Below are 17,549 nucleotides of genomic sequence, written 5' to 3' on the forward strand. Positions count from 1 at the left end.
TGGGCTCTCAGTTGGCTCAACCTCAATCTTCCACCTCTGGAGCGGAGCGCAAACAGACCTTAGAAATACTCCTCCTTGAAGGGCTGTTTTCACACCTGTCAGTTATTTGGTCGCTGAAGGTGTTTGAGCTACAGCAGTACAGCAGCAGCCCGAGGAGCCCGGGGATGATGCCCTGTGGTTCATAGCCGCACCAGATCCCCTTCCCAGAGTGGCTGTTTGTCACTGAGTTTTGGAGATTTCTTGGCTGGCTTTCGCTAAAGCACGCTTGAGTAATCCGAGCTGTGGCGGCGCCCAAGCACCCGGGATAAAGGCTGTGTGTGTGTGTGTGTGTGTGTGTGTGTGTGTGTGTGTGTGTGCAGGGGGAGAGGGCGGGGATAGAAACGTCAACCTTCCTCTCCCCCACCCCAACCCGGCCCCAGCCTCTTTTCTTTTCTTTTTCCCCTTCGTAGAAAAGCCTCACAAGTCCCCCCCCCCTTTCCCCAACACACACACACACACACACACACACACACACACACACACACACACACACACCCCTTTACCCTCCATCCCAGCCATCTCGGGGCTCTGGGCAACAGCCAGGTTAAGCCCATTTGCACTGGGAAATTGGCGCTGCTTGGAAGAAGAGAAACGGATCGATTGCCCTTCTGACTCCCCCGCCACCCCTGCCCACCCCGCCCTCCCACCGCACCCTCCCTCCCACGGCCCTCCCCCGCGCCGCCTCCCCTCACCCCGCCTCCTTCCCGCTCCCCACCCCCCCACCCCCTCGAACCTCTCTCGCCCGCGGCAGTCCGGTGCGAGGTCCCCTCCGGAAGGTGAGCGGAATGGACTGGATTCCAGCGAGGACAGCGTGCATCTGGAAGCGGTGCTAATGGGAAGAGATTTCTGCTTTCCAGAGAGGATGCGCTGCCACAAAGAGCGGCTGGCGCGCTGGCCTGGGCTCTAGCCGAGGAGAGATCCCGGGAGAAGTCCGGAGCTCGCGGGGGAGCGCTCGCAGGAAGACCCGGGGCAACATGCCTGTTCGCAGGGGGCATGTGGCACCGCAGAACACGTTCCTGGGGACCATCATACGGAAATTTGAAGGGCAAAGTAAGTTGATTCGTTCCCTCCTCTCTTGCTCGCTCTCTGCTTTGATAGTGCACTTGGCATCCGCTGCTTACAAGCTGGGGAGACGGGAGACAGGCAACTCCCGGGCTCTGGCAACTTAACAGGCTGTGAAACGCAGCCAGGAGGTTCCAAAGGCAGCGCGAGCGTTCGCTCTCTAATATTAATTTTGATTTACATTTTAGATTACGGTCTCCATTATACAAGGCAATTCGATCCTAGGCTCTTACTGCTCCATTATCTGTCTTGCTACTTAATGCCCTACTATTCTTACTATCTTAAAGGGAACGTGCTTGTAGAAACAGGGGGTATATTTTGAGGCTGTTTTATTGTAGACTTTTTAAAGTCAGAAGGGGAGCCGAGCCATAGTGTGGAAGCACGGGCAGTGTAAATGGAAATAGCGATGTAAATAGCTCATGCAAACTGTAACAACACCACCGCCGCCGCCGCCGCCGCCCCCCCATCCCCCCCCGCCCTGGGCAAATTGCAGGGCTGTAGAATGACAGGGATGCGTGCTTGCTGTTAGCTTCTAGAAGGTAAAGTTTATATTGAATGAATGCAAATATACACAAACGCAATCATTTGGGAAAGCAATATCTCCACTGTGCCTGTTTCCAATGCAAATAGCTGACTATAAGAAGGAGCATTCCCATCTCTTTTGTCTCCCCTTTAATTTCCCCATCTAGAAATTTAAAAATCGAAAAGTATGAAATATCACAGAGACCAAACTGGAAAAAAATCTGATGTAGACTAATGACCAGGAATTAATTATGTAAACATGTAATCCTTTACCTTTGTTAATTTACATTTCACATTTTGTTCATTCTCATGAAGACACATCTGTGTTATGTACTTTGAAATTTTATGGCACTGCATTTAGTGATGTGACAATCTGATACTTTGTTAACCATATAAACTTGCATAGCCTGCTTAACATTCTTTCTGGAAACAGCAAATATTATCTGCGATCAAAATTGCTAAGATCTTTACATCTAAATTTTTACTACTGCACAAAATTTCAAGTTTCTCTTAAAGTAAAAGAAAAAAGGGGGGATGTTAACACAAGGCTTACTACACATGTGTGCAAATATTTTTATCTTTTAGAAAATATACATCACAAAGAGGTGAATCTTTGCATTATTAAACTGCTGGAAAATGTGAAGTAGTTTCATAGCTAAAGCTAGTTGTCCTGTCATTTGTTAATATGATGTGTAGTATGCCTTACAGGAACAGAGAAAAGGCTACATCCAAAAATAATAACTACTTTAAAAAAGTTGTATTTGAAGGCCAAAGTTGAAGTGAGAAATGTGACAGCTAAAAGATGTTTCTGTCTTTTGCCTTAGATAATTGTTATTTTACCATTAAATAGAACTCTGGAAGTGTCAGTGAATCAGCTGTTTGAGTGTCCACTAGGACCCCTTGAAGAACTTCAAAACTAGACTATCAGATTTTTTTTTTTACAATTGCTTAGTGGTTCCTTAATACTTACTGTTAAGATTACTAAGAACTGCTAACTTTATAGCTTTCAGGATATCTATTTTGTGTGCTTATTTTTTGTTCAAAGGTCTAGCACTTGGTAGAAACACCTGCATTTAATCAGACTCTTTATTATGCAACAATTTGTTTCAGTGTTCATAAGAATCTTGTGAAAACAGTTAAATGATGGCTTACTATTTTCTTATTACAGATAAAAAATTTATCATTGCAAATGCCAGAGTGCAGAACTGTGCCATCATCTACTGCAATGATGGGTTCTGTGAGATGACTGGTTTCTCCAGGCCAGATGTCATGCAGAAGCCATGCACCTGCGACTTTCTCCATGGGCCTGAAACCAAGAGGCACGATATTGCCCAAATTGCCCAGGCATTGCTGGGGTCAGAGGAGAGGAAAGTGGAAGTCACCTATTATCACAAAAATGGTAAAGTTTATCTATTTAGTATTCTGTGCATTGAATTCCATTGAAAAGCTGATTTGATTATTGAAAGTTCATATACAGAGAAACCCCATCTATTTCATTGTACACATATGCTTTACTTACACTGCTTTTCTATATAAGCTGTATGGATATTGATATTCTCCTTAGTGAACAAGGGTACTCTGAATTCATCCAAAGGGCAATAACAAAGCCACTGAGGACAAAATGTCACAAGTCAGTTTTGCACAGTTTTTTCTAAAGAATAATATAAAGATAATACTTTAGTGATTGCACTGATGTGCATTTAGAAGAAAGCATAATTTCATTTGCTTCAACTTGAATTATTTCACAAAGTTGTGGTGAGAACTGAATATGAAAACTATTAGTTTATAACTATTAGTTTCTTATCTCTAGATGTTGATTCACAACGCTTGTTTCCTTTCTTGTTTTTTTAAATATATAACATTTACTTAATATATAAGAGCTTCTGAAATTGATAGAGTAAAGTTGTGTGAGTTTTTGTCTTAAAATAAGAAATAGAGAATATGTCATAGTTGTTTATAAAAAAAAATATAGAAAAGGAGCTATAACTCATGATACTATTAGCACTCACTTTTAAAACTGCAGCAGACCTGGCATTTAAAACTTAAGGTCAACCTTGAGGGATACATTTCCTTCTTTCAGGCTTGCCATGGGAGCAATATGTTAATATGTTTCCATTATATATATATATATATATATATATATATATATATATATATATATATATATATATATATATATAACACCAAAATATCTGTGTGCTCCAACTTAGGGCTTAGAGTTAAAATACTTTTAGAAAAATGTTTGACTATAGTTAATTTTGTCAAAATCACATCATCTATTAGATCTGATGACAGAAATCAATGAAGCAGCGGATACCACTGTGATTTTTAGCAAACTCTTAAGTTTTGATAATTGTGTTCTGTGCCAAATAACCTATGTCATACAATGACTCATCATTTGGTAAACTAGAGATAAAATAGCAAAGAACATAGTTCTTTCTCTTATTTCCTTATAAATTAAGTGCTCCATGATGGAAAATATACAACTCTGAATTACTAGAACTTGATTGGACAACCAGCTATGACTGGAAAAAAAAACAGGTTTGTATAAATGTGTGCTAACCTTAAATGAAGTAAATTATATGATGACCAAAAACATAGAAGTTGTTTTAGTCCTTCTATTTTTTATTCCTTTCCTAATAAGCAGTGTTTACAATGTATAAATTGTAGGACTGTTTTTTGTCTTGAAAACATTTATTGGACTGAGGATCTAACTACACAAGTGCACCTTAATCTCTTTTGTCTATCTGATGCAGTCACTGGGCTTTTGAAATAGTTTGAATGTTTGACATTACTTCCTCATCTGACTTAGTTATACAATGTCAACAGTGTATCATGGTTCTTAAAGGTCTGCTGCTCTATTATTGGTCATTATGTCTTGTAGACAATTTCAGAATGTTTTCAGCCTATAGAATTGAAGTATAAAACAAATCTGAACTGCCCAGTCCACTTATATTCTAAGTATAGTTTTTAAATAAAGTGTTTTTGCAACTTTGAATTGATAGTTATGTGAAACCTTGCTAGTCCATATAATGTAACTGTAAAATGTAAAATGACCTGAAACAATTTAAAGATTAATGAATGTACACAGAATCACAAACATAATGATAAAAAATTTCTGTAGCAAAGATGTTAGTAAACTGACTAATAATTTCTTATTTGTGCAGATTAGAATTTCCATCCTTTCATGAAAGAGTAGCTCATTTGGAAGCTCAGTTAGGTATAGACGTATCAAACTTTGGTGACATTTTTGGTTTGATTGGAGTTCTGATTGATGGGATTCAGATTTAAGTATTTGGATATCTTTTGCATTACAAAACAAATATTGTACAGTTATCTGGGATTGATTTGGAAAGCATGAAGTGACTAGAGATCCCCCAAAGAAAAAATGATGAGTTTAAATAACTTCCATAAATTGTGAAAATATGCTGATACTTTCTTGCTCTGAATATAACTAAGGTTTTTTTTTATTTTTTCTGATAGATCAGATATCTTGAATAGAATTATTAGAGGATATTGGTTTTGTTCAATGCAATTGTAAAACAAGTCAGGACTTAAATTCAAATGCATTGACCTCCATTGACCTGCAGGCCACACAACATACATTTACATAATCATAAAGAGAAAAACTTTCATCACTTCCATTCATTTGTTTCCCAAAGTTTCCTTAATAATTCAGTGTTGATTTTCTAGTTAGACAATTTTTAATTTTTTTAAAATTTAATTTTTTTTTTTTGTCGGTCATGGGGCTTGAACTCTGGGCCTGGGCACTGTCCCTCAGCATTTCAGCTCAAGGCTAGTGCCATACCACTTGAGCCACAGCATCACTTCCTAATGTTGATTTTCTTAGTTCTTCTCAGTGCTTGCTTCCATTACTCCAGTATACAGAATTTCACAAAAATATAACAAAGTCATTTAGTGAACATAAGAAGCAAATTAACAAAAACCTGAGTGTTTTGCTTCTACCCTTGTGAATCATTTACAATGGAGTAGCAAAATTCTCAGCAGACATTAAGTCTGAAAACTTATTTGGTAAAGTGACCCTAAGGTTTTATAAGTAGCTTAAGCCTGAGATTTATGCAATGAGTCCCTATTGAGTCAGTGCACCATCATGTCATCCATTGTTCTGCCATAAGTAATCATGTGATTGTGCTAACTATATTTTAACTTGCTATTTACCAGAATATCAATTTTTAAAAAAAACTGAGCTACAGTATTCACAGTAAGAATATTTGACAGCCCTTCCTTTGAGAATTATATTATACAGTTTAAGTCATTATTGCATAAATCACTCTTGGCAGCTGTAAAATATTGCTTAAGGTGATAAAAGTATAAATCTTTTGACATAAAACTCTAATTATACAAAACTATAATTATGCTGAGACTTATGTAAGTATGGGCATATATTTTAATGCAGTAATACAATCATTTAAAAACAATTTTGGGGAGGAGAATGAGAAATAGCAAGTTTCCTGTCATTAAACAATTTATAGTTTGTAGATGATAAGAACTAGAAATAAAACAGGATAGCATAGTTCAGTTAGTCATCTCTTAGTTTGTTTTTCCCTTGACTTGGGGTGCATCAAGGTATAGAGCTAGCTAACTTCATGAGCTTCCAGAATCTCTCTGCCATGTTTGTATATGTGACAGTAAATTTAATTACTAAACAAACTTCAAGAAAAATCAAAGCAGGTTTTTCCCAACAAAATCAAAGACTCTGGCTCAAATGGGAAGGAAGATGTAAACTGGATATTATAAGCAGGATAAATTATATTACTCAAGCAGAATGTGAAATGTATGGTTTATAGAGATCAGGGACATTATGTTTGCAGATGCAATCTGAAGGTAATTTTGTTAACAAATATAGTACAACTTTCCCTATCTTTAGGCTGCTTTTAAATAACTGAAGAATGGAAAGAGGGCTGAGGAAAGTCCTTGTCTAATCCTAACTGTATTAGTGCAAATTTCCAGAAGCAATATTGGTTTTTTTTTATTTACAACTTTTTATTCTGAGAATACTATGGAAAGATAATTTTTAAACTTGTTGGTGTTGATGTTGGTGGTAGTGTGTGTGTTGAAGATGTATACTTAGTGCTCACTTTTTCTGGTAGTACACCGGGCAACTGCAGCACAGAAGCTGAGATGTAAAAGGAGATATTTCATTCTCAGGACATTTGTATTTTAGAATAATTCATGTTCACTTCCACATTCTAAAGCCTAATTGTTTCCATGAAATCATTCTCAAAAACAGATCATATTAATTATAAAACTAAGAAACTTTTAAGAATAGGGAGAACTTATGAAATTCAAGGTGAATTACCACTCTTCTTCTACTCTTTATTGTTAAGATAAAGATGTTCATACACATTTCTTGTCATCATTTGTTACACATAAAAATTTCTGAAAGAAGCAATGCAGTTCAAATAAACTTTAGTCATACATATGTATCTATTATAATAGCTTTATATAATCTTTATGTCACATACTATATGCAGCTCTCCTAATTCTTGGATTGAGTAGTAGAGGTACAGATGGTAGTTTTAAAGACAAGAATAGAAATATAATATATGTATGCGTAATTCAAGCAATAGGGAAGATTTCCAGGGAGTTTGTTGCTTAGAATTTGTTTTAGTGTCACTTTAAATTTCAGTCTATACTTTTTTTCTGTCTTCTTCAATTGGATATTATAAGAGCAGTAATCCTAAAACTCATTTTCTTTCAAATATCTAAATTTTATAGCATCTCTGGTACTCTGGACAGTATGTTTAATCAATTGTACTAGTTGGTAAAATAAATATTTTCAAGAGTTAGTCTTCCTCACGTGTTCAAATTTATTTCATCATTATTTTAAGTGAATATTCGTTGTCCTGAAAATGGTTGTGATCTCTGTTCATCATTCCATGCACCACCCTCCAGCACCATCCCTTTAAGTAAGTAGCTCCCACACTAAAAAGAAGTAATATTTCTGGTGGTCTGAGAGATAAATGCCTCGCTATTTTTATATCCAGAGTCAGTTTAATGAGAGGGGCAATTGATAGGGAACAGGAAGAACTTGCTTTCTGCTGGCTTCAAGGAGTTTTCATTTGTATTTGTTGTTGTTGTTGTTGTTTGTATTTGTATTTGTTGTTGTTGTTTGATATAAATAGTTGCAAGATCAGTAGTTTGCAGCTAGTCTTCCAAGTATGTCTATGGTTTGTTGAGCAACAAGGAATTAGTTTTGGAGTATGAAATATTGGACTTCATCTGTCCATATCAACAGAAATCTTGGGGTAATTTTCTCCCCTCCCACTTTTAAGCCACAAAGATCACTAAATTCTTTCAACACTTACCTCTGAAGTATCCCATAAGGTTCCTCCTGATTCTCTGCATCCACTGTTAAGTACTCTGAGTTAAGTCATCTTGATACTTTTTTCACTTTATTCTCCCCAGTGCCATCACAGAGGGAATCCTGAAGCCTGAGAATAACCTCTCATTTTTTACTCTGATTGAATGTGTTACGTTCAGTATAAGACACAGTAGTATTTCTGGTACAGTTTCTTGCCACAATGTATTTGATGTGTCTCAATTAGTTGAATAAATGGCAAAACATTTTTTTACCTATGAATCTTATGTTTCTATCATATTTTTCATATGAAGGCCCAAGTTACACAGTATGAATATTTTATACCTAGTACCACATCTTATCATTCAGTTTGCTTGAAAATTCCTAACCCACAATGAAGCTTGAATTCAGGGATACAGAATAATGAAAGTGTAAAGTCCAAAGAAATTAAGATAATTATTAATAAAATACAAATTATTATTGTTCAATAAATGTACTCTCTGTCTCTGCTGTGTTGCCTGCAGTTAGCAACAGTACTGATCTACTAAGAAGCAATGGAAATAGGCCGCAATAACACATTAATCTTCATAGTGAGAAACTATGTCCTATTATTGAAAAGTTAAGAAAGAAACTTGTCCCAGGTGAGTTGTGAGAAGAGTATTAGGCTCCTCTTACAATGACTGAACATTTTTTAATATCCTCTTCTTTTTCCTTTAATTTTACTTTAGATTCTAGTTTTAAATAGAAAAGTGCTCTTTCTGTGACAAGACCAGTCATGGCTGAGTCAGCCCTCTATGGCTTTTTCTAGGTTGAAGCTATTCTATTTGTATGCATTTCCACTATTTCGTAGAATGTCTCACACTATTTTTTACAAAGAAAAAGAGAAGAAAAACAGAAGTGAATGATATACGGTATAGAGTGAGTTATATGTAATGGATAGTGAATAAAATGTGATATTCAGTGATTGGTCGGAGGAGGGTAGAGAATGCTGGGAAGGATGGCCGTAAAGTAGCTTGAGTCAGGTGAATCATGCCAGGCTGATTGGGATGGAGTTTTGCCTTTGTTTTACCTGAGTTTTCCTCCAAGTAATCAGAAAACATTATTGCAGTGCATGAGCTTTATTAGTGTTGTCAATTTTTCTTCTTTTTTTCTTCCCTCAACATTATCGAGTGTTTAAATTAGCATTATTTGTTGGTTCTGATAAAATGTTAATTCTGTATGCAGTTTGAAACATCATGGGCTTTAAGAAACATATAATAATTTCATGGGATTAAAGCAACTTGGAATATCTGTCACATTCACACAGTTGGAATATCTGTCACATTCACACAGACCACTTGCATCTACAGTAAAAACATCTTTTTGAATTTTATTCAGTGAAATTGTTTTGATAAACCAACATATGCACACAATGAAGATAATTTAAATATAAAATTAGTGGTGGTTTTGTAGCTATTTTCTCAAAAATCCAGTCAAGGCAAACATTCACGACAAAATAAATAAGGTATTTGTATGTATGTGGAAAAAATTGTTTTGGAAAATATCACATTTGGTACTCACAATAAGTATTTGTACATAGTAATTAAGATCATATCAATCAGCCAAAAACCCACATGAGAGCTATGCAATATTACATAATGAGTAACTAATTTTAAATCATGTTTATATTTGTATTTTTACATTAGCTAAAATTTCTTCTGCTTGTTCAAAAAGCTGACATATAATACCTATTTTACTTAGTAATACCAATCAGCTGATATTTAGCTGTACATTATAATGTGTGGGTGTACCTTCTGGATGCTATTTCTCATTATATTCCGCTATTAAAAACAGATTTTCTCCCAAAGATAAATGCTTTTTGACTTCCAGTTCTGTGACTGGTTCATTGCACAAGTTTCTTCAACTGATTTTTGTGGTAAGTTTTACAGAAGATAGTATCATATTATCCCTATCTACAGATCAGTTCATTTTAGTTTGAGAGAAGGAAAATATTAATGATCACAGAATAAGGTATCTAAGATCTGTCTACACTTAAAAACTCTATATTATTGCATCCACATAATGGGATTTTAAAACTTTACTATCTACTATTTAGCTTCAAACTAGTTTCTAACATAGGCTCTATTGGTAACCTGAACAATAGATATGATCAATGTAACTTGCAGGAGAAACTAAAATAAGGTTCATCATAATTGTTTCATTTAAATATAACTTTATCAGCCAAAATCAATCTATGTCAGTGTATTCAATTTCAGTAGAATAAGGAAGGTTATTACATACAAGTTTTGTATAATCTTTATTAGAGACACTCGTGAAAGAATCTTCATTTTGGATTAGAAATTGTACATCAGTTTAGATTCGAGGACATTTTTAATTAAGGGCTCCATGTATGTTAACTGTGTAGTACTTGTTCAGGAAATCAGGAAGGGATTTCAGATTCTAATGTGATGCATTGGCAATTTTCTTTCTTTTTTGAGTCTAATATGCATTTTTAATAAATAAAAAGTAATAAGAAAGGAATAAGCTAACATTTACTTCACAGTTTTTTGACTTGAATTTCTTTTTTTTATTGTAAAAATACCATATAGAGGGGTTAAAATTACATGGACAATTAAATCCCCCCCCCACGCCAAAGTTATAAAGTTCGTTTTTCGACATAATGACTTGTACAGCTCATTGTTTCAATGGGTCCGCTTGTATCCCTATTTAAACGATTTGTTTTTCCCCTTCCCCTCCACAAATTATATCGACATCAAATACAGTGAAAGCAGGGGTTATACCGTGGGGGAGGGACATACAAAGCAACAAAGAAACCATCTTATAAATATGTTAGAAACAATTGCATGAAAGTAAAAACATTTGAATACTTATCTTGGGGTTCATTTCACCTAACATGTGATTTGACAGAATTCACCACTAGTATTTAAAAGAGAATTATAGACAACCACTGAATAATTATTAAGTATTATTTTTAACACAATATTTAATAATATGTCTTTGCTATATGTTATATTCCATATCTTAATTATAATTATTCCTGGTGTGTTGAAACACTTCCACTTTTCTTCATCTTTGGCTAACCATCACACTCCATACTTGCATTTGACCTCCTCACAGAAACTATCTCCCTTAGGATTCTTCCTTGTACCCTCTGGGCTCCTTCATCCTGGATAACCTTTCTATGTCCTTCACCAGTACTTCTACATTGTTAAGCAAACTTCTGTGCAGTTTTGATCACCACTCCTTCCTAAGCTCTTCTCTAAATCCCTCAGAAACTCAGTTGTTTCTATATTTTCTTTCATTCTATTCATGTCATCATTATAATACTTAGGAAATAATGTAGAAATTTACTTCTATGGCTGTTTCTCACACTGAACACTTAACATTTTGAAGGGACTTATTAAGACACTTAAAAAAACCTAGAGGAAACAGAAGAATAATTTTTTTAACAAAAAATGTATATATAAGATTGTCCAGCTACACAACTATTTTTAGGTGAAAATAGTTGTAAGGTGGCTGTGTCTAGAAAAGTCATATTCATTCATTCATGCAACATCTTAAGCCAATTATTTTGGGAGAGATGAGAACTATAAAAATTAATAACTTGTATTGATTAGTAGTTGAAAAAGAATGTTTTCAACAGCAAAAAAATATTTCTCTCTATAAAAACCTAACCACTTCATAATCTAAGAAAATGAAATGTGGATCATCTGAAGAGTCTGGACAGATCGTGTATACCATCAGCAATTTTGAGGGGTTAATAAAAAGAAGAGAGTCTCCTCATGTCCCTGTGGCAAATTTGCAGCTTGAAAGAACTCGTAATCCTCCCTGCATCACCTTAGTTAAATACACCGGATAAAAATACTCCTGAAATCTTACAAACTGATTTCTTTTTATTCTGATAACTTTTTCTTCCAACATTTTCTATGTACAAGACATGCCTCATCTCTATACTGGTTTTTCATGACAATTATTTTTTTCTTTATATTGCCACAACCTTTGAGTCAGGGGATCGAGAGTGTAAAGCCTGTGTGGTATCAGAAGACACTCATCAGTTCTAACATGTTCAGCATTATTTCAACTCCCCCGCAAGGATTTCGTATCTCTGACAGTCTTTGTCAAAGCAATACAACTCTACATTTGGAACATTGGAAAGAGAGAATAAAGATCTATAACCTTGAAACCAGGAAATGTGAACCATTAAAATGATGTTATCACATTATACCATATGCATTTTTCTGTAATGTTTTCTACATTCACATGTGTGTACAGATATGCATGGGGCATTTTTATCAATACCTGAAAAATGGTATGCTGCATAGGCTAGTAGATGATTGTTTTCCTCACTGACAAATGTATGCTAAATCTACATATAATGTAAAACCTATATAAATTATTTTAGCATTCACAAATAATTTCAATAGATGAAATAGCATATTATCCAAAACACTTTAAGGAACATGTTATAATTTCCAACTTCTTACTATTGTAAATGCACTAAAAAAAACCTGTGTCTGTACTTCTTCTACATTTTCTTCATGTATATGTCCTGCCATTGCTGGATAAAAGAGTAAATGTATCTTAAAAGCATACATGTATTTTTGATACATTTTGCCGAATGATACACTCCTGAAGGGAATTCATGTAATTACAAATTTCATACGCAAAATGAGACTTCTCATTCCATTTTGTATTTTTGTCAATCCCATAATATAATACCTTAAAATTAACTTAATATATTTCCTGAAAATGTATGTGCACATCATTTGAGATAATGTATTTTCATTTTAAAGAAACTAGTGTCAAATATTGTTATACCTAGGGAGCAATGTAAAGTTTTTGAATGACAGTACTTGTAAAAATTGTTCTGCACACACACATGCATACATTTACACACACATTTTTCATCTTTACATTAAACATTTCCATTTTGGTAATGTTCTAGCAATTAATCAAATCTAAAATTCATGAACATAATTGAATTTTCACTAATTTAAACAATTTACAAATTATTGTTTGAAGTTTTTATATGAAATAACTTTGGATTTTATTTATTCATTTACTTTTATTTTTATTTTTGCCACTTCTGGGACTTGAGCACTGGGCCTAGGCTCTGTTCCTGAGCTTCTTTTGTTTGAGACTAGTGTGCTCTACCATGTGAGCCCCAGTGCCACTTCTGGTATTTTCTGAGTAATTTATTGGAGATAAAAGTAGAGTCTCAGTGGGCTGGGAAGGTGGCTCAGTGGTAGAGCGCTTGCCTTGCATGCATGAGGCCCTGGGTTCGATTCCTCAGCACCACATAAGCAAAAAGAAAAAAGCCGGAAGTGGCGCTGTGGCTCAAGTGGTAGAGTGCTGGCCTTGAGCTGAAGAGCTGAGGGACAGCGCCCAGGCCCAGAGTTCAAGTCCCACGACCAGACCCCCCCCCCAAAAAAAAAAGAGTAGAGTCTCACAGACTTTCCTGCCCAGACTGGCTTGGAACAGCAATCCTCAGATCTCAGTCTCTTGAGTAGCTAAGATTACAGGGATGAGCTACCAATGCCCAGCTTAATTTTATTATTTCTTAATGTAATAAGTTTATATATTTGACCACAATTAGAGTGATTAATAGTATGACAATAGTTTTTCAATAGTTTTCATTGAATATATAAATTTTCTGTAGAACATTAGTTTTTCTCAGATGAAAAATGATTACCATAAAAGCAAGTAAACTTGTAAGACATAAATTTTCTGCTAGAACAGACATAACAGAAATCAAATGTACTTACTCACCAAAAGTGACATTCAATGTTCAGAATTACACAAAAATATAAGAGAAAATACGTAAGAAACAGAAACTTCACCTTATCTTGACTAAACCACAAACTTTATCCAAATACTCCAGTATAATACTATTAAGAAGACTGCAGGGAATGATCATTCTATTCCTCAACTGCCTTACTTTCACAAGATGTGTAGATCTCAGGTAATCTGATCTTTCTAGCCATGATGCTGTTCTCAGGTGTTCTCTCCAGGTGTTCTTTCTAACGAATGTCACTTAATCAAGCCTCAGTAGGATTTATGCATTCCCAGATGGCTATTTTCAGAATTTCTTCCCTGAATGAGGAACTATAGAAAAATGCCATTAATGATGCCCAATTTCAACTCTTCTATTAGTCAGTATCTGTTCAGTTCACCTTCTAAAGCTGCAGGACTAATATTCATGCAGTTTATAGTTTTAGAGTAAACAGGTATTCTATGGAAATGTCATACTCACCAGCACTCTTTATTTCGAATATCTTTCCTGGAAATCACACATAATGTGACATATAGAAAATTGTAGGTTAGTTATTGGCTCATTTGGTGTTACAAGTCGCCTCAATGATGAAATTCCATTGGAAAATACTTTTTAAAAAATAGTTTTTTAAAATGTCACCAATACTGACCAAGTTCTCTAAATTCTCAAATAACAGTTTAATTATGTCATCTTATATTGCATCAATTTTAGAAAATACAATTAAGTAGCTGTTAGAACTATATCTCTGCTACTCAAATGAAAATCTCAAGTATAAAAGAATAAAAGTGCCTTGATAAAAGTATTTTCTATAGGATATTTTAAGAATCACAGGTTCCATATATTTCAGATATAAAGAATTAAGGTTAAACTTTCACCTACAGAAGAAATACCTGGAAAATAAACATAAAAGCAATTCCAGAGTTCTCATTTCACTCTAGCAGTAGGTATATGTGCCTACCTCTGCTAAAAGTGCCAAGAAACATACACTCAAAAAGGTCATACAAATTGGTATAGCATTGATACCATAATATAAACACAGAGTTTTGTGGCTGCTCATACTATTGTTCCTGAATTAAAGTAATCAACTCTCCCATGTCTCCAAATATAGTTGACCATAATCCAACTTAAAGTCAGACTACAGCATTGCATTCTTTTGGTTGATACGTATTTCTTTACCTAGACATATGTACAATAGTATTTTCTAAAATATTAACAGATTGGTTTATTCATCTGTAGCAACTTTTATAAGTAATTTTATGCTTGGGAATAATTGGATGATAGTGTTTGGTATGATAATAAAGTATGCTAGGATATGTCATGAGTGTAGCATGTATACTTTAAGTATTATGAACAACAACTCATTTTTGAGTACTTATAATGTGTCCCTTTAAAAAAATAATTAAATTTAAGAAGTAGGAATTCCATTGTTCTCAATTTAAAGATGATAAGGATGAGGCTCAATAAATTGCTATTCGTGGGCACAGCTCTTCTTTTCTAAAATGTTTATTGTAGTTTATTGTAAAGGTGATGTCATAGATGTCCTAGCTCTTCTTTTAAAGCTTGTGCTGCCAGCATACCAGTCCCCTACTGCACACTGTGGGCTCACTGATACACACAATGTACAAGTGGCTGGACATAAGTTGAATCTTGGGAGAACAGTGTGGGCCATTTCTGCGTGTTAAACATTTATATATTTTAAAGTTAGAGACTTCTTTTTTTTCAATAACATTACGGGACTTTTTTTTTTTATTATGAGAATACCATACACAGGAGTTACAATTACATGGGCAAGATAACGAGTACATTTCTTGTCAAGCATTGTCGCCTCCTCTTTGTTTCCCCTTCCCATCCCTAATCTTTGTTTCCATAACTACCATTACATAGGATTTTGCAAGACAGCAAGTTTCAATTTTAGCACTTTATTCTTGTTTTCCTCTTCATATTAGTGATGATAAATGGCTTTGGTGAATTATTTAAAATCTCTCTGCCAATATCATGCATAGAGTAGCTGTTGGACAAACTATTACAGCAAATCTGTGATCTGTCACTCATTTGATAAAATGGTAGTTTCTAGCCTTAGGAAAGAACACAGCATCAAGTTTCAGATCATGGATGTCACAGTGAGATGGCTTGAGTCAAAACCAAAAATATGCATGCAGTATGTGTTTTTCTGAAAATTGCCTTACTACTCTGTTCACAGTCTCCTCATCTGTGAAATGGACATTTTGACCACTGTAGAACAAATGTGGCAGTAATACTCACTAGACATTATGTTGAAAATAAACTATACAACTTGTGGGGGGAAAAGGGTCGGGAGGGAAAAACTAGGAGAAAATGAGGGAAGATGTGACACTGTTAACAGTGAAATGTAGGGGCTGGGAAGGTAGCTCAGTGGTAGAGCACTTGCCTTGCATGCCTGAGGTCCTGGGTTCAGTTCCTCAGCACCCTATAAGCAAAAAGCAAAAAGCCGGAAGTGGCACTATGGCTCAAGTGGTAGAGCGCTAGCCTTGAGCTGAAGAGCTGAGGGACACCGCCCAGGCCCAGAGTTCAGGCCCCACGACCAGACCCCCCCCCCCAAAAAAAAGTGAAATGTACTCCTTTCCCAACTTATGTAACTGCAACACCTTTATGTATCCCCTCTAAAATAACAATAACATATATAATAAATGAATAAATAAAAAGATTCTCTCTTATCAGTGTATATAAAAATAAATGTGATGATAATTACAAAAGAATTTTCAGTAATGCTTTTTCCGTAGTTAATTTAGCATGTGTATGCAAGGGAAAATATTTTAATACAAAAAGTAAAAATTTATATGAAATTCACATGCTTATTAGCTGTTGTGGTTGAGTAAGTAATATTAATTAACGTCTGCTATCAATTGAAATTTGGAAATATAAAATTCCGGAGATATACGTGGAAGATTATGACCTTGAAAATTCTGGGTGATTTCCTTCAATTTAATCTTATTTCAAAATGTAAAGACTTATTTTATGTATGGTTAGTCTGAAAAGGTTCACAATCTGGGGCTTTTTAATAGTTCACAGAGTACATCTTTCTTTCAGCTCTATTGCAACCGATTCTAGTAACAGTGTTTCAGGAACAAGTGTGTTTAGAAACAAAAGTTCCTCAAATGCCACACTAATTTATAAGTTCAGCTTACCCTCATCCATCCAGAATTTAGTAAGAATCAAGATGAATCTTATTTACAGCAAAGATGTGTAAATAACTGAAAGTTATCTACTTTTAGAAAATATGCAAAGCAAAGATCCAAGAATCATAGCTATGGTGGCTGTATAATCTATAATCCTTGAAGGATTTCATTTAATTAATATCTAGCAAGAGATTAGAAAAACAATATAGGATTGTTACAGGTGAACTAGATGGGTGAACATTCCAAGTATTATCTATATCTGATAGTTGTACCACATTTTCAAATACTATAAAGATACAGATATAGATATAGATATCTTATAAGTAGTTTCTACCTTTTCTGAAGAGTCAAAAAATGTAGCCACTCATTCTTGCAATACTTAAAATGCTTTCTGTGTCGACAGTATCTTGGAATCTGGAGAAATGAGTCAGAATTCCTCCAAAGAATACAGTGCACCTGCTGACCTCTTTGAAATAAGACTGCAAATGAATCCTTCTATAAATACCATGTTGATGGTTTTTTGTAAAAGGAATTAACTTTAACCATTTTGTGAACTATTGTGAGCCAGAAAAGGTAAAAGATTGAGTTTATTGTTAAATGCCAATGTTCTATTACAGAATATCTTTTACTTTCAAAAGGAACTTTATCTAGCTTCCATCAAAGAATGGGCACACGG

The 17,549-nt window shown here is 35.0% G+C and overlaps 1 protein-coding gene across 2 annotated transcripts in view; it reads left to right on the plus strand.

Annotated features, from left to right (window-relative positions):
* Positions 1–1,013: 1,013 nt before the first annotated feature.
* Positions 1,014–17,549, plus strand: part of Kcnh7 (potassium voltage-gated channel subfamily H member 7) — a 469,024-nt gene continuing 452,488 nt past the window's right edge. For both annotated transcript variants that reach the window (XM_042699490.1, XM_042699491.1), the window contains exons 1-2: positions 1,014–1,089; positions 2,792–3,022. In XM_042699490.1, coding sequence (XP_042555424.1) covers positions 1,014–1,089; positions 2,792–3,022 — 307 coding nt within the window. The remainder of the gene's footprint in view (positions 1,090–2,791; positions 3,023–17,549) is intronic.

Source organism: Dipodomys spectabilis, unplaced genomic scaffold (assembly GCF_019054845.1).
Source record: "Dipodomys spectabilis isolate Male_0828 unplaced genomic scaffold, ASM1905484v1 ptg000256l, whole genome shotgun sequence".
Lineage (NCBI taxonomy): Eukaryota > Metazoa > Chordata > Mammalia > Rodentia > Heteromyidae > Dipodomys > Dipodomys spectabilis.